Source organism: Colobus angolensis, unplaced genomic scaffold (assembly GCF_000951035.1).
Source record: "Colobus angolensis palliatus isolate OR3802 unplaced genomic scaffold, Cang.pa_1.0 Scaffold24, whole genome shotgun sequence".
NCBI classification, from domain to species: domain Eukaryota; kingdom Metazoa; phylum Chordata; class Mammalia; order Primates; family Cercopithecidae; genus Colobus; species Colobus angolensis.
Window position 1 is genome coordinate 1,664,519 of NW_012115599.1, and position 24,020 is coordinate 1,688,538.

The 24,020-nt window shown below is 57.8% G+C and overlaps 1 protein-coding gene across 2 annotated transcripts; it reads left to right on the forward strand.

The window, feature by feature from the left end:
- Positions 1-121: 121 nt before the first annotated feature.
- LOC105514063 (cytochrome P450 26B1) lies at positions 122-18,723 on the forward strand. Of its 2 annotated transcripts, XM_011945179.1 has the most exons (6): positions 122-347; positions 3,769-3,993; positions 12,530-12,805; positions 13,032-13,187; positions 14,621-14,905; positions 15,301-18,723. In XM_011945179.1, the coding sequence occupies exons 1-6, from the start codon at positions 144-146 to the stop codon at positions 15,691-15,693; spliced, it is 1,539 nt and encodes a 512-aa protein (XP_011800569.1). In that variant the 5' UTR covers positions 122-143; the 3' UTR covers positions 15,694-18,723. The 2 variants fall into 2 exon arrangements, with proteins under 2 accessions (XP_011800569.1, XP_011800570.1); XM_011945180.1 differs by lacking the exon at positions 3,769-3,993.
- The last annotated feature ends 5,297 nt before the right edge of the window (positions 18,724-24,020 follow it).

A 24,020-nucleotide genomic window follows, 5' to 3' on the forward strand; every position in this document is an offset into this window, starting at 1 on the left:
TTCCTCCTCATTCTCTGTTTCGGCTGGAGGTGCCAGGACCCCCGGCCGCAGCCTCCCCTCCCCCGCCGCTCCGGTCCCCTCCCGTCTGGCCCTCCCCTCCCCCGCCGCGGCCAACACAGCCAATCCCCCGAGCGGCCGCCAACATGCTCTTTGAGGGCTTGGAGCTGGTGTCGGCGCTGGCCACCCTAGCCGCGTGCCTGGTGTCCGTGACGCTGCTGCTGGCCGTGTCGCAGCAGCTGTGGCAGCTGCGCTGGGCCGCCACTCGCGACAAGAGCTGCAAGCTGCCCATCCCCAAGGGATCCATGGGCTTCCCGCTCATCGGAGAGACCGGCCACTGGCTGCTGCAGGTAAGGGCGCGCTCGCTCCGCTGCTCTCCGGGGTCCGCTAGCTGCGAGCGTTGGGCGGACGGAGCGGCGGGCCGGCCAGGGGGCGCCGGGAGCCTGAAGGCACTGGTCCCCGCCCCGCCCCTTCCCTCCTCTCTGCCGCAGCAGCCCAGGCTTCCCCAGCCCGCCGGCAGCGCGGTTCCGGGACCACTGGCGCTCGCTGAGCAGGTTCAGGGGGCTGGTAAGAGGGGTTCCCGGACCTGAGGGGGCTCCCAAGATGGACTTGCCTGGGTCGCGGCTGGCCTGGCATGGGGGCGTGGAGCGCCCTGGGGGCGCCCAGCGCGGCGCGATCCCGAGGGAGCTTCAGGTCCTGAGCCGCTTTCGCCGCCCCTCGGTGCTCGAAGCCCCAGTCGCCCTCGACTTTCTGGGGTTGGCTGTGTCGCTGGGAGCCGAAAATTGAGTCGGAAGAGGAGGGGGCTGGTGGCAACTTGAACTGCCGATTTAAAATTGTGTTCCGGCGGCGCCGTCGGCATCGCCAGGTACAGTTGCCCTGGTCCGCGGTCCGCGCTGGTGTGTCTGTTTTGTGGTGGAAGAGGAAGAAGGTAACCCAAAGAAAAATGAGAAGCCTGAGAAGCCAGGGCTCTAGGCTTTCGGGGAAAAGGGTCTATTTACTTATTGGGTGGGGACAGTTTGGCAGGAGAGGGAAACTTGGGAGAGGTGAATGTGGGATCCACAGAGAGAGTGCGTGTGTGCTTGTTGGATGCAGCACAACCCCACTCTGCTGCTGATAATGGGGGCGGGGCGCGTCAGGGACCAGACCCAGGTAGGCAATGGGGAGATTAACCTAGAGTTAACCTCATCCAGTGGTAGACAATCGCTTTTGCAATGTGATACACACCAGTTTTCTTCTTGGGGTAGGGGAGAGCCTCTGCAGTAACTGCGGGAGGTGTATTTGTGCATACTCGCGTTTGTTCTGTTAGCGGAAGCAGGGATGTCCTGAAACTGACAATCCCCCCACCAGAGAGGTGAAGCGAAAGGTGAGCGCTGGGACCTGTGGGTTTAGAGGTGCGAAAGCTTGGCTTGAAATTAACAGACGCGTGCAATCCGCGCGCTCGCGCGCGCGCGCACACACGCACTCACCCTGCCCCGGGCCGAGTGACAGCGGAGCGGGGGCGGGGAGGGGGCTCGAAGTTCCTCTGCCCTGTGGTCTTTCCACGTCCCGGATTTGGCCCATCTCTTTTTGCGGTTGTTAGTGCAATGAGGTGGGGGTCCCTGCAACCAATGGAAGTATCCCCCCCCACCCCCGCAAAGAAATCCCCAGAGCCTTTCCCCTCGCCACCACACCTAAAGGGTCAGCTGCAGCGGTGCTCTAGGCTCTGGGCCGCGAATTTAGGAAATAAAATAACTTGGGCAACGGCTCCCGCCTTTTGGAGCCAGTCTGCTGAATCCACCGTCTGTCACCACCCACCCCCACTTCGTTTCCTTACCTCTCTCTGCCCCCCTCAGGTTCCCATGACCTTTTCTCCGAATCCCACAAGAGCCCCTGGGGGTCAGCGTTCAACCTGCACATAAGTTAGGGAGGAGGAAACCTACGCCTCCCCATCCCTCCAACCCGGGGCCCTAGATCTGGCGTGGGGGAGGGAAATAGGGGGTACGTGTACAGAGCGCCTAAGGGGTTAATGAGAGCCCTCTGAATCCCAGCGTTATTTTTTCGGAGTCATTTATCAGATTTTACGGGGGGACCTCCAAGGGCTCTCCGTTTCCACCGAGCGCCATCTAAACAGAGCCCAGGGCTAAAAATACAACATTTTTGTATAAATTGGACTCGCGGCCCGAGCGGCCGCCCCTATGAAAGTCCTCTTTGTGAAGACCGTGGAAACGGCAGACAAATAACTCTTTATTAATGCCACAAAAAACGCACTTTAATTATAGTTAGGCAGATCAGAGGCAGGGGGTGGGGGCGAGGCGGCGGCGACCTCGGAAAATTCACAACCCAACTTTTGTGTTGAAAGAAAAGAAAAACAGAGGAAAAGAAGGACAGGAAAGACGGAGAGTGAGACGGAGCGAGGGAGACGGGTACAGCAGACGGAGGGAGGGAACCCCTCGCCTCACCACCCGCTCTGTCGCACCCCACCTCCGCCTAGATTTTTCTTAAAGGGGTAGACGCCGTCTAGAAGGGCTGCACGGCGGGGGAAACTCTCGCCGTCCTCCAGCCTGGGAGGAGGACAGCGTTCTCGCGGCCCAGCCCCCCTCCTGGCTGCGCCGGCGCTCCCGGCTCCTTCCCCGTAGCGCGCCGGGGCCGGAGGCGCATGTGGAAAAGTGATTAGGGCTCCGGGTTCTGCAGAGTCACTTTTCGGCTGTACTGGGGTGTGTGCACGTTTAGCTGGAGAATAGTTTTCCGTGGAAAAAAGAAAAGTGAGGAAGGGGACCAACCCGGGATAGGGAGACTGAGTTGTCCCCTCGGGGTTGCAGGACCAGGTAGATCTGGAGCCCGAGTCGGTACGCCGGTGGACTGGCAGGCGGGGCGGCTAGACAGGTGGCGCCCCTCCCCTTTTCGCCCGGTGCTGCCCCGGCAGGAGAAGGGTTAACGTGGGGTGGGGTAACCAGTGCCGACGTCAAAGGTGAGCGGGACGCCCCTGCCCCCGCCCCTCTGAGGTCTCCACGGTTTCCGGTACCCGCGCCGGGCCGGCTCCGCCAGCCGTTTCGAGAGCCCGGCAGGGCCCCGGCCCCGTCATCCTCGGCTCGCGCCGCCACAGCCGGGGATCTGGTTACCTGCGCGGGTCGCCCTGCCCGGTCCCGCCCCTCCCCGCGCTCGAGTTCCAAACTCCAGGGCGGCAACCAAAGTCGGTCTCCGTTATTTCCAGGGCAAAATGCATTAGGAAAATCGCGGCTCTCGGCCCGTGACCCCACCCTGCAGAGTCCTCCGAGGGCCGCCGGGTTCCTGCGCGGGCCACACCGGAGAGCGGAGGAAACTCCAACCCCCATCTGTAGTTGCTGCCTTCGGGCACCGACCGCTTACCGCTATAAATAATCTTTGGCCTGCGGCCACCCCGCGGGGTCTCGCCAGCCCGTGGCCCGGAGCCTGGAAATATTTATTCCGAGAGGCTCCCGAGCGCGGGGGAGGGGGGGTTGGAGGCGGAGACTCCCGCTTCGGGTCCAGCTGTCCGGGATACCTCTTTCCTCTCGAAAGTCATTACTAAAAAACAGCCTCCTGGGGGTGCCCCTGGGCCTCCGCCTCCTTGCATTATTTATTATCCTCTAGGCCCTACTTCCCAGTTCTTGTGCACTCTCTGAAAAATAAAACCTGCGTGCTTGTCTGTGTGAGTGTGTGTTTGGTGGGGAGAGGGGGCAGGTGACTGTGCCCCGCGTTGGGGTCCGCCACCCCACCCTCGCGGGCCCTCTGCAGAAGTGCACCCTGAGAGAGACCCGGGTGTGGCTCCCGCAGGGTTCTGGCTTCCAGTCGTCGCGGAGGGAGAAGTATGGCAACGTGTTCAAGACGCACTTGTTGGGGCGGCCGCTGATACGCGTGACCGGCGCGGAGAACGTGCGCAAGATCCTCATGGGCGAGCACCACCTCGTGAGCACCGAGTGGCCTCGCAGCACGCGCATGTTGCTGGGCCCCAACACGGTGTCCAATTCCATTGGCGACATCCACCGCAACAAGCGCAAGGTAAGAACTCTGTCCTCTTTCTTCCGTGCACTCCCTCCCCTCACCTCGGGGCAAGGAGTTCCTGGAGCCCGGGGAATGTTACCCTACCGAATCTGTGCCCCTCTTTGCACACCATGCTTGAAGATCCCGCAGTTCCCCGCCGACAAGGCCTCAAGTCCGGATCCAGGGCCTGCTCCGGCCTCCCTCCTCTTGGTCCCTTATCATGCTGGCCGACTGCCGTGGGCACCACCAACGGTGACTTGGAAGAGCTTGAGCGTGCGGGATCTGGGGTGTCCAAAGCCTGTCCTTGCCTTGCTCCACAGAGCTGGAAAAGGAAGAGGGCGGGACAGTTGGCCGGCGTTCGCCTTTTCGCCACATTTCCCAGGGAATTCCGAGGACTGGAGAGCGATCACTCTAAAATCAAAGCTGCCCTTCCCACTACAGGCTGTTTGAAGGGAGGCGCGGGCAGGCGGCTGCGCGTGGAGGTTGGGGACAGCTTGTGGGCTGCCGTGGCTGGGCCTGGTCAGAGAAAGAAAGGTGCGGCAAGCCTTGGGCCGCGGAGCGCACCGGCCTGGGCCGTGGGGGCAGGGCGGGCGGGGGGAGAGCAGGCGAGGCACGAGCGGGGATCAAAGCGCACCCACCCCCCCGAAAGAGGAAGGGAAAGTGGGTGTTTATCCCTTGGATTTCCCGAGCGACTGGAGGAGGCGCGGAGGAGGTGCGCACGGGGCAGGCCTCCGCCCCTCCCGGCTGCGCTCGGCTACCAGCGCGGGCAGCACGTGCTGTTTGAACTGCAGTAACCCGAAAGCCGAGCCGGCGGGCGGGCCCGAAGCCGCCAGGAGGGGGGCCGCGCGACCTCCCCGACTCCATTTTTTTCCATTGGGTCAGAGGACTCACCCAGGTTTGAAACCTAAGGAAAGGGAGAGGCAGCTTCCCGTCCGGGAGCGGTGGCAGACCGGGGAGGTGGGGAGGCGGACCCCCTCCGTCAGGGGCCGCATATGCTGTGGTCTTGGGGAAGATGGGGAGCGCTCTACTTGCAGACGCATCCTGTAGCACTTGACGTTCTCTGAACAGCCTGTGAAGGGTAATTCTTAACTGCAGACAAAAGAAGGAGCGGTCAAACCGAGAAGACTGGGCTGCATCCCTGCCCCCACCCCGTTCCCTTGTACAGCGTGTATTTCAGGAACTGGAAACGGGCTCCCAAAGTGCTCTCTTCAATCTGCCCCACTCCTAGCTGGAAGCAGTTACCGCAGCCTGGGGGCAGCGGGAGAGGGGTTCTGGGGAGTGGCTGGGAGGGGCTGGAGGCTTCGCAATGAAGCCTCGGTTTTTCAAAGGTGTTGGGCAGTTATTTTTCCCTCAGTCTTTGCGACTCCACCACAGGCCCATTCCAAAGAGGGAGGAGAGCGGAGACTCAGCTCCAAAGGAGATGGCTGCTTCCTGAGCTCTGCTTTACAGAGGCTTTGGTCAGAGGGGTATTATTGTCCGCTTTTCACGGAAGGGGCCACTGAAACGTAGAGCGGTAGAACGAGACTTGAACCAGGTCAGGAGACAAAAGAAAATTTCGGGGAGAGCCTGCAACAACCGACTGCAGCGTCCACGGGAATAGTCTCTGGGCCCGGGAGAAGAGTCCTCCTCTGTCCGGCCTGCCTGGGGCTGCTGGAAGCTGGGTGGACAGTGAGGAAGGAGGTGTGGCCGGGACCAGAGTGTGGGGTGCAGGGGGCTTTGGGGTGAGGGTGTTGTCTTGGGGTTCCACCCACCCTGGGCCTGACTTGCACTTGGGCCTCCAGGTGTTGGCTGGGAAGGGCTTGCCTGGAAAGCCCCAAGGTTTTTTGGCCTACATTGTCCATTTAGAGGGGAGGGAGAAGGAAGGGAGGGCGCAGATGACCAGGAATGTGGGGGAAGGGAGGGGGAGGGCTGGGACTGGGGTCAGGGCAGAAACTGAGAGCCTTGGCTGAGGTGTGATGGCTCCCTGTTCAGAACAGCCAGTCCTTTAGCTCCCTGGGGGCGGGTGGGGAGTCACCAGAAGCTGGTTCATCCTGCCAGAGGCCTGAGAGCCAAATGCAGGGCCCCCTCTTTGTGTGTAGCAGTTTTATGCTTGCCATGTGAGGCATGTTGGCAGGGAGGGTCGAATGAGAAATGGGTAGTCAGCCAGATGAAAGGATTCTTCCCCCTAAATCTCCCTAAGTGATGATTTAAGTTTACTGAACTCCACGGAAGTCCTGGGGCTGGGTAGGTAGAATCTAGCTGGAAGCTAGGAGGACACTCGGGGCCACTGTTTCTAAATATCCATGTTGGTCCTGAGGAGAACTGCTCATCTGCTGAACCCAAGGCCTGGTGGACTGAGTGTGGCCAAGGTGGGGGCTGCTGGGTGCCACGAACACCTCTTTATCTGGTCCATGCTGCAGTTAGGGGCCTGGCTGCAGTGTGGGCTGCTGGGCCAGGACTGGCCTGGTTAGGAGGTAGGAGCGGGAAGTGGGGCCCAGGTGTGCTGGGGCCCGGCTGGTGGGGAACTGGAGCGTCACTGTTTCCATTGGGGCTGGTGGCCCACCCTGCCTCTGGGAGGTCTGACCAGATGTGTTGGAGGGGGCTTCTCACTGCCATCACTGCACTCCAGGTGTTTGCCCTGGCTGCCCTGGTGGTCTTGGGCCAGCAAGGGTGGGGTTTCCAGGGAAAAAGTCCAGAAAGTCTTGCCCAGTCTAACAGAATCATCTCTGGAAGCCAGGCCTGTGTCCTTGCAGCCAGGGCCTCAGACTCACTCCCTCCTCCTGGGTTACCCTTCCCCTGCCCAGGGCCTGGGGGTATATCTGATGGATGGGGGAGGGACCCCATCCCTCTTTGTGTGTAGAGAGGCTGGAGTATTGCTGTAGAAGGGCAGATGGAGTCTGGTTAGGAAGGTGGGGGTGAGACAGTTGTCCAAAACATGGAGAAGGAGCTAGGAAATCATTCTAGAAGCTTCCTATGCCCAGTCCTACCCACCAGGATCGGGCCTCTCCTCTTCTCCTTTGGAGATAGGACTGGACCTCTATGCACCAAGAGGCCAGCAGCTTCAGGACACCCCAGACAGTGGCCTGGAGATACCCTCAGGGAACTTGGAGAGTATTTCAGGGGAGGGACTTAGCTTTGGAGCCGCTGAACTGGGGAGACCTCAGGAGTGATAGTCTTGCCCCTGCTACCCAGATCCCTGCCTACAGGGCCTTCTGGGCCTGAAGCCAAGGTGGGGGACTAGGCTTTGGAGGTAGAAGTCAAGAAACCCTTCCTGTCCATCCACCATCCCTGACTTTGGCCCTATCTTGGAAACCTTGTGCTCCTGGGGTCTGTGTGGGATGGAGAGGCCAGGAGGTGCCTCAGCAGGAGGACGGTGCCAGGAGGACCCATGGTTATGGGGTCCCAGGGAAGGCTAGCCCACACCTGGCTCTCGGAGGCCTTTGGACCAAGGCACAACCTCTGGCCACACAGTCATGTCCACCAGGCTCAGCTCAGGGCAGAAGGTCCAACCTGTGTTGGATGGAAGGCCAGTGGCACAGCCAGGCAGCTCGGCTGCTGGGAGCTCTGCCCCAGCCCCTTGGCATAGGCACAACGCCTTTGTTCTGCTAACACAAGTCCTTCGCCCAAAAGTTACTGTAGCACCAGTGGGTGGGCACAGGGGCTGCTGAGGGGGCGGGTAGCAGCAGCGGATCTATCTGAAGGTCAGTGGGGGAGGGAGCCCACAGTCAGCTGCCAGGACGCCTGGGAGTGGGAACCTCCCTCTGCATGCCCTTGTGCCAGGCAGCAGGTGGGTGGGCGGCCTGGATGCGGGGGCCAGCCCTTCCCTCTGTCCCTTCTTTCTGTGTCCTTCTCCCAAGGCAGGGAGGGGTCCAAGGCTGTGGTACTGATGTGTTTGCTCACTCTCCCAGCCTTGGAAGATGAAGGTGGCCTTGGCGGGGAGTGGGAAGGTTTGGTGGGGTCTGCCCTGGCCCTGAGCCCCCCAGGCTGGCTGCTGTATCTGTCCTGGGTTCCCTAAGCCTAAAAGGAAGCAACTGCGGGGCCCTGAGACATGCCAGGATCACACCAAAGTGGCGGGGACAGCTGGCCTCACCCTGAGAGTGGACTTCACTGTAGAGAACAGTCCCCTTCAGGACCCTTGGATAAATTCAGAGCCCACCAGGGCTGGCAGAGGGCAGCTCTATGGAGTCTGGAGTGGTGGGAGGCAGGGAGTTCAGGGCCTCTGGTGGGTGTGGCCAGCCACGCTCTGGACTGTGACCTTGGGAGGCCCCTCCCCATCCACGGCTTTCTAAGGCGGGGTTTGTGGCATCTGGAAGCGGGAGAGGTAAGAGCGGCTGGGCAAATCACAGATTCTGTGGCTTGGCAGGTGTCTGCCAAGTGCTGCCCGCCCCTCCCCACCTTGCCCCCCTTGTGCTGTAGGTATGTGTGGAAGAGTTAGGGCAGTGGGGAGCACGTCTCCAGGTGAGATGATCACAGCTGGAGTCAAATCAGGGGCAGGCGCTCTGCTCCAACCGCTGGAGCCTGTTGGGGGTCTGGGCCAGCCTCCCCACAACCAGAGGGGCTGAGTGTGCCCAGCCCCACAGACCCGGATTGGACATTTCCAGTTCTGGGTGAAGCTGCCTGGCATTTCCACAGGGCCAGGGTGAAGCTGAGGCAGCCAGGCAGCTGGGAAGATGACGTCCTCTCTTACCCCCCTTGTTTGAATATAAAGTACACACCTTGGCGTCACCCCTGTGTGGACGGCTGCCTCAGCGCCTGCCTGCCCTCTGTTATTCTTTCCACTCCGCAGGCCGAGGCTCCGGTGGCTTGGCCGGGTGGCCTGCCCAGGCCCCCACCCCTCCTGGGCAGCCGCTTCCATTCCTCCCAGTCTGAGTCACTGGCCTGGGCAGTGGGTCCCCGCTCCGGCTCTACCCGCTCCTGCTGCCCATCCATTTGTCCATCTGTCCACACCTGCCAGCAGAGAAGGGGGAGGCTATCTGGCTGAGCAAGTGCGGCCCGTAGGGCCATGGGGGTTCACAAAGCGACTCCCCTCCCAGGGCACAGGGTGAGAGGCAGGAGGGGTGAGGAGGCCTGCTTGGGGAGAATGCATTTGTAGAAACAATGATAGGGAATCTGAGCCTTCACGAGCCCCTGCTGGTGCCCCTAGACCCTTGTGGGATCAGCGCCCACTCCGGAGGGAGGGAGAGAACCAAGGGGTGGACTCCGGAGCCTATTGTGTCTTTGGGGGCTTGGCAGGGGAGCTGCCCAAAGCCATCCCTCAAGGCGACTGCCCTCCTCCCTCCTGCCCAAGCCTCTGAGGCTGCAGCAGGTAAACCTGGATGGGTGCTCCTGGTCTCCTGTGACAGTACCCTTGCTCTCCCCGGGCACCAACCCTGGTGGGGAGTCCATACCTGCCACTCCCTCTGCAGGGCTTGGCCTGGGCCTGGGCTGGCTCCCAGTGACCTTTGTCCGGCATTCTTGGCTGACTTTTGGGAATTCCGAGGGAAGCCCCAGAAGGAAACAAAGCAGCCGTGGCTCCTGCTATGCCTGTGGTCAGGGAAGTAGCTCTGGGCCGGGAACCCTTCCTTTCTTCACAGGGAGCCGCTCCCCGGCACCTTCCCAGTATGCCCGAGTCCTGACCCCAGCAGGCGGTGGCGTCAGACCCAGCGCGCCCTGACGCGGCCCTGACCGCCCTCTGCCCCAGCCTGCGCCTCTGCCTCCGCCCATCCTTTGTGGCAGGTGGTGGTTTCAGAGCTGCCCTGGCTTTGGGAAAAGTGCCTGCGTTGTTACACCTGGGCACAGACCCAGGGATGAGGCCCTGGAGGCTTCCTAGGGCCTGGGAGGCCCCTATGCCTGTGGAGCAGCTGGGCCAGAGGCAGGGGCATGGACCTGGTGACCTCTGAGCCCAGCCCCTCGGGGCCAGTGTGCCCTCCACCCACCTTTGCTGGGATTCTCATTTGGGGGATTTCTCCACCTCACGGTGAGCTCTGAGGAGTGTCATGGACAGCCTGGCGGACAGGCCCTCAGAACAGCCAGTCAGGCCTCTCATGAACCCAGCCGGGAAACAGCTCCAGGAGGGGCAGCGGCCTGCCGGCTGTCACTCAGCCAGTCAGACACTGGCTGAGACAGTGTCCTGGTCCTGCCTTCACTTTCCTTTTAGAAGCCCCAGCCCCAGGGGCCTGCAGGTGCCGGGTGGCAGTGGTTTTTCCGGCTCATTCTAGCTCCTGGCCTTGCCCATGGACCCCTTCCCTCCAGGGGTCAGGTGTGGACCCCTGCCCTTGGAGTCCTTCGGTCAGTCCCTGGGCCCTTCTCTCTTCCTAGACTATCCCTGCCTGCCCTCCAGGGCCCCCAAGGCCTGGGAAGGAGCAGTTCAACCGGCCATCGCTAGAGGGCGCAGGCAACGGACCCCACCGGACAAGGCAGGGCTTGTCTGTGGGTGAGGTGTGGGCCCTCCGTGCTCCCCCTTTTTAAACCCTGGGATGGCCCCTCCTGGGCCACTGTAGCCCACATGGGATGTGTGTGTGGGGGGCTGAAAGGCACTCTCCAGGGGATTCGAGCGTTGACAAGTTCGGGGCCGCTTGGAAGGGATAGCATCTACTTCGGGGCAGGTGGGGGCTGCTGTTCAGGTGCTCAGTGGATTGAAGGGAGGCCTCCTGGCTCCACCTCACTGTTTACAGATGAGGAAACTGAGGCTTGGGGGAGCGGGTAGCCACTTGGCTATGATCACACTGGAAGTTGCTGGATGATGCACAGTTACAACTCAGCCCCTTTCCTGGCACCCCACCGCATCTTAGAGCCCGCCAGTTTCTACTTTGACTGGGCCTGGTGGACGTGGCCTCCAGGGCACGGGGTGAGAGGCAGGAGGACCAGGTCTCCCATGTGCTGGGGGCCCTGGCCAGCCCCTACCCTGCACCCTCCATGACAGAACACCTAGTCCGTCCTGGGCTGGCTGGCTCTGGGCCAAGTATGACCTCTTTGGCCCTCCCTGTCCCACCTCTGGCCTCCCTGTCCTGCCATGGAGGCCTGGTAGCCGCAGAGTGATTTTCCTGTCCCCGTCTTGTTTCCTGATGCACTTTCCCCTCCTGTGTGCTGCTGTCTGCCCACCCTGTGGCTCTCTGCTGTCTGTAAGGGGCCCTTCACTGGCCAGTGCTGGGCTTTAGAAGAAGTGCCCCTTCTCATTCCCCCAAGACCCTTCACTTGTCCAAGGGCTGAACCTGGAATCCTAAGGACATGAGGGTTGGGGGTTGAAGCAAACAAGCATTGCCTTTATCCATCACTCTCTGAAGGGAGGCAGCAGTTAGAGTCCCCTGGAAATTCCCTCGGACCCCCAAAACTGGGCAAGGTGTGAATGACCCATCTGGACTTGGGCTGATCTAGGCGACCTCCTATCATCCTTCTACCTCTCTGCTGTCCCTCTGTAGCAGGAGCGGCCCCAAACAGTGCAGGCCTCTCTGCCCCTTGCCGGCCTCCTGCCCTCCCTCCCTCCCTCCACCGGGAATTTCGGAATGAAAGTGCTATTGTGAATGCCTGGCTGGGCCACTGAAGGGCCAGCACTGTTATTTCTGCAAACCAGCCCTCCCATTAGCCATGCAGGGCCCAGGCCAGGAAAATGTTACCTTTCCTCCCTGAGCTGACTGCAGGGGAAATTCTCACATTTACAGTTTGTGCGGTGGTTGTGTTTGGGGGGCAGTTGGGGAGGGCGGCGCGTGTGTGTGGTTTGCATGGGGTAGGGTGGGGGGGCTCCCGCTTCCGCACTGTCCCTCCCCTCCCAGCCTTTGCTTGGTGCTGGTAGCGGGGGTGCTCCCCCTTCTCATCTGAACTCTGGTGGGATGGAGGTTGCTGCTTATGAGCGAGACCCACAGGCTATCGGTAAATAAACTAACGTGCTCCCGTCTCCTCCACACATGAAAACATGTGCGGGGGAGTCCTGGGTGAGGAGGGCAGCAAGGGGGGCTGCGCAGGCAGCCGGGAGGACGGAAGACGGGGAGGTGGGAACAGGACTCACTGCCTCCTTACAGTGGCCCTGGAAGATGCAGGGAAGTCACAGGGCTTCTGGTTGTCTTTGTGATCTTTGGGGGTGGAAAGCCATTGTCCCCATTCCCCTGCTGCTTTTGGACCTGGCCACACTGAAGACCTTTTCATGGCACAGCTGTTAATAAACTTACTAGAATCTGCACCCAGTAGGTGTTTTCCAGCAAGTGACGACAATTTTGGTTCCCAGGAAGTCCTGCCTGAGGTCTAGTCTCAGGCTCTCTTGCTGTCCCCCGTGGAGTAGCTATCGCCCGATGGCCTTCCCCTACTTCCCTGTACAGTCCAACGACTGTGCTCCACTTCTCCCAGGCACTTCCATCCTGTGTCCTGGGATTCCGAAATGGGCTTCTGCAATGGAAGGGTGGTTCCCCGCTCAGCTGCCACTTGTGCCCCACACAAGCCACATCCCTCAAGACTTGCTGGCAGCTGGCCTGCCCAGCTCCCAAAGCTTTGTTATTGTGTGGAAGCTGAAGTTCTCTTTGGTCACATTCATTCTTCAGGCAGAGTGAGGGGCTGACCGGGGCGGGCTGTGCCAATCAGCTCACCCACCTGCCTCTCTGCCTTCCAGGTCTTCTCCAAGATCTTCAGCCACGAGGCCCTGGAGAGTTACCTGCCCAAGATCCAGCTGGTGATCCAGGACACACTGCGTGCCTGGAGCAGCCACCCCGAGGCCATCAACGTGTACCAGGAGGCGCAGAAGCTGACCTTCCGCATGGCCATCCGGGTGCTGCTGGGCTTCAGCATCCCCGAGGAGGACCTTGGGCACCTATTTGAGGTCTACCAGCAGTTCGTGGAGAATGTCTTCTCCCTGCCTGTTGACCTGCCCTTCAGTGGCTATCGGCGGGTGAGCACCCAGGGCCTGGGAGGAGAGGAGCAGGAGCATCCATGAGCCCCCTCTCTGGGGATGGGTGGCTGACCTGACCCCTGAGTGGGCACCTAGGCACAGGGCACATGGACAAAGGGGAGAGGTGTCAGCGTGGGGTAGGAGGAGGCTGGAGTCATCCCTGGTGGTCCCAAGGCTCGGATGGGAGCCTGCCCTTCTATATGAGTGACAGCCCTTCCTGCCGCAGGGCATTCAGGCTCGGCAGACCCTGCAGAAGGGGCTGGAGAAGGCCATCCGGGAGAAGCTGCAGTGCACGCAGGGCAAGGACTACTCGGACGCCCTGGACCTCCTCATTGAGAGCAGCAAGGAGCACGGGAAGGAGATGACCATGCAGGAGCTGAAGGTGGGGTGGGCATGTGCCCCTCGCTGGCAGCACCAGCACCCAGGCTCCGTTCTGAGCTTTCCCTGGGTGGAAATGTGCCTTGCTCTTTCTAGCCCCTGTAGTCTGGCCCCACACACGCTTTCTGAGCAGTGGCTGGAGACCGCGAAACCGGAAGCGAAGTCTGTGTCCCCGCCCCTGCTCTGCAGGATGCCAAGGGGTGCCCTCCCTTCTCTCCCCATGGCCTGCAGGGAGCTCAGGCCTGGGAATGATCTCGGTTCATTTCCTAGTCCCAATATCCCTGGGAGGCCATCTAGGGAAATGCAGGCCCACAAGGGGAAACCACTTGCTTGTCGTCAGCCTCAGCCCTTGAGGAAGAGCAGGGGAGATTTGGATGCAAGGTCTCCTCCCCCACCCCCAGCCTTTTCAGGTTGCTGGCACTTTGCACGTCCTCCCACCCCCCCCCCCCCCGGCCCCTGGTGGTCCCGGCTGTGCTCCGCGCAGGGCCCGCTTGCCCTGCTTTGGACAGATGTTTCACCGGAGGAGGGCTCACTCACCCACCCCCACCTGGGCTCTGCAGGCCCCCTCTGCTGCCGGCTGCCCACGGACGCTCGCTGCAGCCTCCCCTGCCCACTCTCTTTGCCTCCCCATATTCTAGCTCCAACTTCTTTCCTGGGGAGCTAGGAAGAGCCAGAGTGGCTTTTCCACTATAACAAGCTTTGTGATTTATGGGCGTTACCATGGCCAGTAATGGACCCAGGTCCCTTCATTCCCCTCTCTGGGCCCAGAGTTCACATTTGTAAAATGCAGGGCTTGCTATGAGATGGCCTGCTGGGGCCTTTCTGTGGGGAACCCATGGCCCTGGTGTCCTGCTCCCCAGAGAGCCCTGGCAGGGTCTTCAGGTCCTCAGGAGGTCACCTCCCCTCAGCCTTATCCCAGGTCTCCAGGGGAGTGGCCCCAGGCTGTGGCCCCAGGCTGCCTCTCAGACCCCATTGGCTCCCCTGACTACCCACCGAATGTCCTCCTCCTGCAATGGAGGAAGGGGCTGGCGCTGCATCCCCCACACACGCACATGCACACCCGCTGCGCAGGGCCTTGCTCCTTGGGATTTGTTCTTTTTCTCCTGTGAGCCCATTGCATATCAGGCCCGTGGGGCTGGCCCAGGAACCCAGCAGTGAGTGAGAAGTGGCCCCACTCCAAGGGACTGGAGGCCAGTGCTTCTGCCCTGGGTCACAGCAGTTGTGTCTTCTGCCCAGCCAGGAACTGGCTGTGACCCCCGTGTCCATCGTGACACTAATGCTCTGGCAACATGAGCCTCAGAGGAAGCAGAATTCACTGCAGGAACCAGGCAGGGCCCAGCACAGATGACCTGGGCACACGGGCCACTGGCCGAATGGGGTAGCCCCTGCCTGGCTGAACCCATACCTCCAACAACGCCTCTCCTCTGTGCCGTGCAGGACGGGACCCTGGAGCTGATCTTTGCGGCCTATGCCACCACGGCCAGCGCCAGCACCTCACTCATCATGCAGCTGCTGAAGCACCCCACCGTGCTGGAGAAGCTGCGGGAGGAGCTGCGGGCTCATGGTATCCTGCACAGCGGTGGCTGCCCCTGCGAGGGCACACTGCGCCTGGACACGCTCAGCGGGCTGCGCTACCTGGACTGCGTCATCAAGGAAGTCATGCGCCTGTTCACGCCCATTTCCGGGGGCTACCGCACTGTGCTGCAGACCTTCGAGCTCGATGTGAGAGAGGCTGGGCCTGTGGAGCTGGGGGCGATGGGGGAGCGGGGGCACCGGGATAGGGGCAAGGCGGGAGACCAGCCTCCATTTCAGGGACATCAGGCCTGATGGGGAAACAGTGCTTACTTTCAGTCTCATGGGAGAAGTGCGCCCCAAATGCATCAGATGAAGCCAAGTCGGGTGTTATATGTGAAGTCGCGTGTGCACATCTACAGATAAGGGCTTGGACTAACATGCTGAGTGGGGCTGGCTGGCCAGGCCTGGGGGGCCACAGTGGGGTGTCTCTAGGAAGAGACAGGTCTTGAACATCTGGGGCTGAGCAGGCAGGGGCAGTCCTGGGCCCTCCGTGGGTTACTCCGGCTCTCACCACCCGCTCCTCGGCCCCCATCTTGCTCCAGGGTTTCCAGATCCCCAAAGGCTGGAGTGTCATGTACAGCATCCGGGACACCCACGACACAGCGCCTGTGTTCAAAGACGTGAATGTGTTCGACCCCGATCGCTTCAGCCAGGCGCGGAGCGAGGACAAGGACGGCCGCTTCCATTACCTCCCATTCGGTGGCGGTGTCCGGACCTGCCTGGGCAAGCACCTGGCCAAGCTGTTCCTGAAGGTGCTGGCGGTGGAGCTGGCCAGCACCAGCCGCTTTGAGCTGGCCTCGCGGACCTTCCCCCGCATCACCTTGGTCCCCGTCCTGCACCCCGTGGACGGCCTCAGCGTCAAGTTCTTTGGCCTGGACTCCAACCAGAACAAGATCCTGCCGGAGACAGAGGCCATGCTGAGCGCCACAGTCTAACCCAAGGCCCACCTGCCTCAGCCCAGCCCAGGCAGCGGGGTGGCGGTGGTGGGAGGTAGAAACCTGTGTGTGGGAGGGGGGCCGGAATGGGGAGGGCAAGCGGCCCCCATACTTGCCCTTCCCTGCTCCCCCTCCCTGGCAAACCCTACCCAAAGCCAGTGGGCCCCATCCTTCCTAGGGTGGTGCTCCACTTCTGGCTCCCGCTTCCCTCCAGCCACTCCCCATTTCCCACCAGCTCAGCCCCTGGGAAGGGCGTGGCGGGGGCTCTGCATGCCCGTGACAGTGTTTGGTGTCAGCGCGTGCTACAGTGTTCTTGTGATGTTCTGAAATGCTCCCTTCCCTCCGTTCCTTTTGGACCCTTTTAGCTGGAGCCCGGGGACAGGAAGAGCAGTGCCCCCTTTGGTGCACTCTTCAGCGCCTCCCTCTGCTGCGCCCCCACTGCATCTGCCCAGGAGCAGCATCCTGGGTAGCAGAACCGGAGTCAACCTTGGCGGGGTGGGGGCTGCCTCCAACCTGGAGACTGCCCTTCCCTGTGCCCCTGTTCCCACCCTGCCTCACCGGTTTGAACATTTGAAATCACCTATTGCTGCTACTTGTTCTGTCCTCCGACCTTGGGGCAAAGGAGCCCCAGGCCCTGTCTCCCCAGCATCCTCCCTGGTGGCCCTGGGCAGGTGCACTGACACCCCCACCTTCCCATCCCCTGCTGAACCGGGCCCTGTTACACACACGGGCCTGAGGCCCACGGCTCGTGTGCTACTTGCCCCCATATTTATTCACTGATAGAGAATCTTGGGGATGCTGGGGTCTGGAGCGAACATCTCCTCCCCTTCACGCCCTAGCCTGTGTTCCAGCTGTCTTGGTGAGACTTCTGTGAGTGAAGACGAAGGGGTCTCTGGTCAAACCCAGCCCCCGGGCCTAGGGTTGAAAGCCTTCCCTGGCTCCAGGCATTATTTGGGTTTAATCTTGGAGACTCACTCCTGGGCTGAAGTCCAGTGCCTCTGCCTTGTCCCTGGTGGAGATGGGACATGGCCCATTGCCTCCTCCCTCTCCTGTCAAAAACCCTGATCAGGTAGATTTGGAGGCGGCCGCCATTTCCTGCTTGGCCCCTGTTCACCCCAGTGCCCCTGACTCCAGTGCATCAGTTTGGGGAAGGATACGGGTTCTTCTGACGGGGAGCCAGGGCCTCCGTCTTCCCTTCCTTAACCCTCCCCCTTTGCCCTCCACCCTGAAAAAGGTGTCCTTGAAGTCCCTTCCACCTCTATGCCACTGTCTGCTTAGCCCAGCTCAGGGGTGGGGAAGAGGCGAAAGCGTGGGGGAGGTGAGCGCAGCGGCAGTTCTGCCTCGGAGCTGACTCCAGGGCGCCGTGTGGTCTCCGGACAGCTGCGGGAAGGCTGCTGCAGCTAGAGCTGACGAGGCGGCTATGTGCAGTTTGTCAGGGGGATTGGGTTGAAAACTGGCCAGTCGGGATGACTGGGTGAAAGAGAAGTAGCTCCTACCACTGGCGTTTTGAGTGCTGGCAATTCGGGATGCCTCCTGGGGATGGTGTCGGGGCCTTTGGTGAGTCTCTAAGCAATTGTGTCTGTTTTCAGATTTTTCCTTACTTTTGTGTTTCTCTATTGGTTTTTGAAACATCAAAAACCAATTTGGTTTTGTAAAAGCAATGAATCTTCTTTACAAGAAAATCAAAAACAGAAGAATGAAGGACATGCCAGTCCCCGATTGCTGCTGTGAGCACCTCAGCGGCTCCCTCCAACCACATACCGTAGGCAGCCCCACAGACTGACCCTGACCCCACTCACTGCCACCCTGACGATAGACTATAGGAATGGGCCCATACCACACAGACTGCTCTCCAATCCCCGAGTCTCAGATGTTGCATTTATTTCCTACTTTTCCACTACTAAAAAACAGTGTGGAACAGACATTATTGGCAAAATTGATCATCCCCAATCCTGAAAAACAGGCCGGAATGGGTAGACTTGTCAAAGCTTGCAACATAGCTACATGGTGCACCTGAACCTGTATCCACCCATTCCCCCAACACAAAACGAGTGTCCGGAAGGTTCATTTGCCTTTAAACTGATCCAGCTGGCCCTAAACCAATTGTTTTTGACTGAGTATCCAGGAGAGCAGTAAGTGGAACTTCAGACAACAAGCCCACTGGGTCTGGTCCAGGTGACGGGCAGGAGGCATGGGGCTGGGAGGTCTCAGGGGCCTTGCCTGGGGGTGGCCAGCCTGGTAGGGGGCAGAGAAGGAAAAGCTGAGGGGGGTTCCTGTGAGGGAGGAAAGAAGGATCATTTGCCCCGCTGGGTATCAAAGGCAATGAGAAGAGAGCCGAAGAAAGCTCTGGCTGGCTGACAGGACCCCTGTGTTGTAATTGGTCCCTCCTTTCAGCTCTCTGGTGAGATTCCCGCGTCTGTGTGTGTGCGTGTGTGTTTCATAGAGCTAGCGTTAGATGGGTGATGTTTCTTACTTATCATCCCTAACTATTGTAACTTGACCTTAAAAAGACAAAACCCCACAAAACTCTTCCTGCCACGGGCTTGCAGATTGAAGCACTTTCGATGTTGGGCGCTGGCGTTTGTGTTCTGGGCACCACCGTGACCCTGCCCAGATGGTATAATATTATTTTATACACAAACATGTTTTTCATAAATGTTATAATTTTGTGTCTGTCTTTATAAACTATTATAAGTACTATTTTTGTTATAATTCAAAATAGATATTTAGTATAAAGTTTTTGCTGTTAAATATTTGTTATTTAGTAAAATATGAATTTTGCTCTATTGTAAACATGGTTCAAAATATTAATATGTTTTTATCACAGTCATTTTAATATTGAAAAAGCACTTGTGTGTTTTGTTTTGATATGAAACTGGTACCGTGTGAGTGTTTTTGCTGTTGTGGTTTTAATCTGTATATAATATTCCATGTTGCATATTAAAAAAATGAATGTTGTGCATTTTGTGATTTTGGAAATACTCAATGTGGCTCTTTTATAGGCTTCTATAATAAACCGTGGGGACTCGCCCTTGTCTCCGTTGCCTCTCTGCTGTCTGCCTTCTCAGCCTTACTGAAAGGGTCCTCCCTGACCACCTGTGTTCACATCAGCAACGCCCCATCCACCTTGTCAGTTAGAAAGTTCTTCCCTAAAACTGTCCCATGAGGCCAGTTCGCCATTCCTTGCGTGCAGGCACAGAGATCTGTGACAGAGTCCTGGGAGGAGGAGGTTCTTTGGGGAAGGAGAAAGAATCGGTCAGCCTATATGGGGAGGGGCAGCTGGGAGGACGCTCCGAGTGTGGCCATGGCTGGCTGTGCCAGGTGTTTCGGGGCTGGACAGGCGGACTGAGAGCTCTGAGTCTGTCTTGTTAACTTGAGCGAGGACACTGATGTTCACAGTCACGTGACAAATTAGGGCACGGAATTCAGTTCTTCTGACGTCTGGCCTCGCGTCCCATGCCAGCACTTCTCAAAGCCTGTTTCACGGGTGTTGTGGGATCACATAGATTCCATGATCAAATGAGTTTGGGAAATGGGCTAAACACAGTCATCCTGGTTCCCCTCCTGCAGGCCTTGTCAGAACCTTGAGCCACAGGATGTGTAGCCTCAGGGGTAGTAGAGTGTGGGGTGAACATGGGCTGCAGCATTCTCCAGGCCTATTTGAGGACTGAAACCCTGTCCTCTTTCACCGATGATCACATTTCATGGAAAGAGCCACAGCCTATCACAGAGGCCTGAGGCGAGGACCTGTGATGGGCAAGCTTTCAGTGCTGAGAAAACCCCAGATGGTTCCCGGGATTGAGGGGCTGTGGTTGGGGAGGGAGGGCAATGAGAGACAGAGCCTTGGCCCCTGGAGCTGCACACTGGGAACCAGGAAAGGCCACAGCATGGCCAGGCTGGCCCCAGCCTCCGCCCTGCCCCGGTCCCATCCCCACAGCCTGAGGGGGAAGGCCCACCCCTGAGCTGGCCTGAGAAGAGCCTTTTTGCGGCTGCAACGTTTCTTTTCCATACAGTCAAGTCAGACCCAACCTCAGCTCAGAGCACCCTGGCCCAGGCACACCCTGAGGTGTAGGGGCTCACTCTGCCGAGGTCTCAGAGCCTGGCCACCCAGAAGAGAAGGACCCAGCATCAGAGCAATGTCACCAGAGCAGGATGCTCAGCAATCCTAACCCCAGCTCACCTGCTCTGGTGTCCTTTCTGCCTCACCTCTCCTCCGCACTGTGATACGGCCCCCATCCTCCACTCTCCCCAGGGTGGGGAAAGGGGCAGGGGGACTTTCCTAAAGCCACAAAAAGCAGAAGGTAGTACTGGTGGCCTGCCCCACCCGCACATGCCCTCTCCAAGGGGCTCCCTTGGACAGAGGCCCCCAGCATCCTGAGAAGCAGTGAAAAGCCCCAGCTTCTGCAGGGAGTCACGCCAAGAAAGGCGGTCATTTTCCAGAGAGTAAATTCCATCCCTCCTGGTGGAATGCCCCGTGTGGCAGCCGAGGCAATGAAAGCATGGTCCCTGGGCTGCCCTCAGCCTGACCACCCTGCTTGGGGTAGGCAGGCCCAGCTGGGCAGGCGGCTGGCCCTGTCATCACCCGGGCTGTCCTTGCCTCTCCTCCATGGGCCCAGTGGGTCAATGACGTCCCCAACACGGTCGCCTACCCTCGGGATCTCCCAGCCTGGAAGGAGAACACAGACCGCTGTGAACAGGCAAACATGGACTCTTGTTTGTCCAGGGATTGGGGCGCCAGTTTGGAGGGAACTCACAGACCGCACATTCTGCCACCTCCCTGCACTTTTCCAAAACAGCCTGGTCTTTGCTGGGCCGGGTTGCCCAGGGTGGCCGGGGCTGGGAGCCAGGAACAGAGCTGGGGAAAGCAAGGCTAGGGGGCCAGCGTTGGGGGGTAACCAGATGAGGACAGAGACACGGCTCTGCTGGCTCTGCTTAGCTCTGACATGCCTTGGAGGGGAGACGGAGAAGCAGGCAAGGGGGGAAGAGAGAGAGAGGAACAGATGAAGAGAGGGAGGAGAGAGAGGGAAAGGAGGTACAGAAGTGAGTAGACGGGGAGGAGGAGAAAACAGAGAATGCCCATGTCTGGCCTCCCAGGAGATTCTTATTCCAGCCCCTCTAGCTTTGGCCTCCTCCCTGTGGAAAGAATCCCCTGTGTCCCTAAGCACTGGTGCTCTGACACTCTGACCTCCTCCAGTGGCTCCTCTGTCCTGCACAGCAGGCAAGGGACAGGGGACCCCAGAAAGGTTTCCATGTGAGTGGGGTGCTGTAACACCCTCAGGCTGTTTGAAGCACAGCAAGGGCTCCTTGGCTACCAGTAGCCATGGGGCTGGGGGCTGGCCCAGCTGAGGGTACCAGGCTCCTTGGGAGGCAGGTGAGCCTGGGTAATATGCACCTGCGTGGCTCTGGCCCCTCCTTCCTGGCTGGTCGGCACCCACAGAAGTCCTGGCTGTGGCACGCCTTCCTTCCTGAAGTTTCCTCTTCTGGGACTCGGGCTTAGATTCCCTCTGAGTCAAATGTTACGTAGAACACATCGTGAGTGGCTCTCCTGGAGTGGTGGCCCTGGAGATGCGTGTGGAAGGCCTTGCTCTGAGCCCGGAGCTGCAGAGGTCAAATGGCAGCCCCCTACAAGGACTCCGCTTGGTCTAATTTGGGTCACTTGCCCATCCTTGGCCAGGAGGATGGCTTCCTCTGATTGGTTGCCTTGGAGAGGGGTCAGAGGGGTGGTGTAGGTTTGGCGACCCAAGGTAGAGAGGAGAAGGAAGTGTAGGAAGGGACAGGTGGATGTGAACGTTACTTCAGAGCACAACAGAGGTGGGAGGGGAAGAAACTATCAAGCGGGGGAAGAGCACATCCCTGGATTGTGCCAGGGATGCCAGAAGGAAGGTGGGCAATGAGCGACATTTTAGGAGTGGAGACACTATAAATGGAAGCCCTCACCGCTTCCCGTGAGCTTGTTTGCCCTCCTATGGTATCAATTCCTTCTCTTGCCATGTTCCCAAGGGTTTTGTGTGACTGTGTGTGTGTGTGTGTGTGTGTGTGTGTGTATGTACTGTTTAGTTTGAAGTAATTATAGATTCACAGGAGGTTGTAAAGATAGTACAAGAGAGGTCCTGTGTACTCTTCACCTTGTTGTGATTGTAGTGGAATCTCAAAATAGGAAATGGACATTGGTACAATGGATAGTAACGCACCACACGACAATGTCGTTTCAGTCAACAACGGACCTCACAGTCGATGGTGGTCCCATGTGATTATATAATGGAGCAAAAATATTCCTACCACCTAGTGACATCGTAGCATAACACACTACCTTTTCTATGTTTGGATACACAAATGCCACTGTGTTCAGGGCTGGACAGGGTGACCGAGAGCACACAGGATTGTCCACAGTATTCAGTACAGTAACAAGCTGCACAGGCTTCTAGCCTAGGGGCAATAGGCCGTACCATACAGCCTAGGTGTGTGGCAGGCTCTACCGTTGACGTTTATGTAATATATTCTATGATGGTCTCATGACAAAATCGCCTGACAGGCGATTCTGAACGTATTCTCTGAACGTATCCCTGTTTTTAAGTGACATGTGACTGGATGGGTGCAGTTTGTTGCCCTTTTATCACCTGTAGATGTGTGGACCAACCACGGCAATGCAGGTACAGGACTGTTCCATCACCACAAAGATCTCCCTCCCTCTTGCTACCCCTTGAGAGCCACACCCACCCCTGCCCCCACTCCTCCACTCTCTCCAGCTCCTGGACACAACGAATCTGTTCTCCATATCTAGAATTTTGTCATTTCAAGAAGGCTGTATAAATGGAATCGTACAGGATATAATTATTTGGGACTGGCTTTTTCCATATAACATCAAGACTAGCCTGACCAACATGGTGAAACCCAGTTTCTACTAAAAATACAAAAAATTAGCTGGTGTGGTGATGAGCACCTGTAATCCCAGTTACTCAGGAGGCTGAGGCAGGAGAATCGCTTGAACATGGGAAGCAGCGGTTGCAGTGAGCCGAGATCGTGCCATTGCACTCCAGCCTGGGAGACAAGAGCGAAACTCTGTCTCAAAAAAAGAAAAAAAAAAGCCATCCAAGTCGTTCCAATATATATCAATAGTCTGTTCCTTTTTGTTGCTGAGTAGTGTTCCATGGTACAGATGTGCCAGTTTGTTTAACCATTTACCCATCAAAGAATGTCTGGATTATTTCCAGCTTTGGCTTTTACACAGAAAGCTGCTACGGACATTTGTGTATGCTTTTTTGTGTGGACACACATTTTTATTTCTTTGAGATAAACATCTACGAATGCAATTACTGGGTCATATGGTAGTTGAATGCTTAGTTTTACAGGAAGCTGCCAAACCGTTTTCCAGAGTGGCTGTGCCCTTTTCAATCCCCACCAGCATGTGTGAGAGATCCAGTTTCCCATACCCTCACCAGCATTTGGTATCATCATTATTTTTAATTATAGCTATTCTCCTAAGTTCATAGTGGGATCTCATCATGGTTTTACTTTGGTGAGGGAAACATCTTTTCATGTGTTTATGTGCTATTTGTAAATCCTGTTGGGTATTAAGGGTGTTCAGGTCTTTTGTTCATTTTCTAATTGAATTGTTCGTTTTTTACTGCTGAACTTTGAGAGTTCTTTACATATTCTGCATATTCTAGTAACTAGTCCTTTGTTAGATGTGGCACACAAATATTTCCTCCCATTCTGCAGCTTGACTTCTCATCCTGTTAACAGAGACTTTCACAAAGCAACACGTTTTAATTTTCATGAGGTCCTTGTTATTAATTTTTTCTTTTACTTATTGTGCTTTGATTCCTTTTATTTATTTATTTATTTATTTATTTATTTAGAGACAGGGTTTCTCCACGTTGCCCAGGTTGGTCTTGAACTCCTGAGCTCAGGAGATCTGCCCACCTTGGCCTCCCAAAGTGCTGGGATTACAGACGTGAGCCACCATGCCCGACCCCATTGATTGTGCTTTTCATGTCAAGTCTAAGAATTCTGCCTGGCTCTAGATCCTGGAGATTTTTTGCTATTTTTCTATAAGTTTTTTAGTTTCATTTTTTATAATGAAGTCTATACTTTCCAAATAAGATATGAAATTTAAGTCTAAGATTATTGTGAGTGGGATTTTTGTTTTTTTGTTAATGTTTTTGGTTTTGCCTATAGATTTCCAACTGCTCCAGTATTGTTTGTTGACAAGGGTATCCGTCATCACTAAATTGCTTTTGCACCTTTGTCTAAAATCGGCTGGGCATATTTTGCTTGGGTTTATTTCTGGCATCTTTTCTTCTCTATTGATCAATGTGTCAATCCAT

Coding starts and splice junctions, on each gene's coding strand:
- LOC105514063 (XM_011945179.1), top strand. CDS start 144: ATGCTCTTTGAGGGCTTGGAGCTGGTGTCGGCGCTGGCCACCCTAGCC. Junction 3,994..12,529: donor TCCACCGCAACAAGCGCAAG/GTAAGAACTCTG, acceptor TCTGCCTTCCAG/GTCTTCTCCAAGATCTTCAG. Junction 12,806..13,031: donor CCTTCAGTGGCTATCGGCGG/GTGAGCACCCAG, acceptor TTCCTGCCGCAG/GGCATTCAGGCTCGGCAGAC.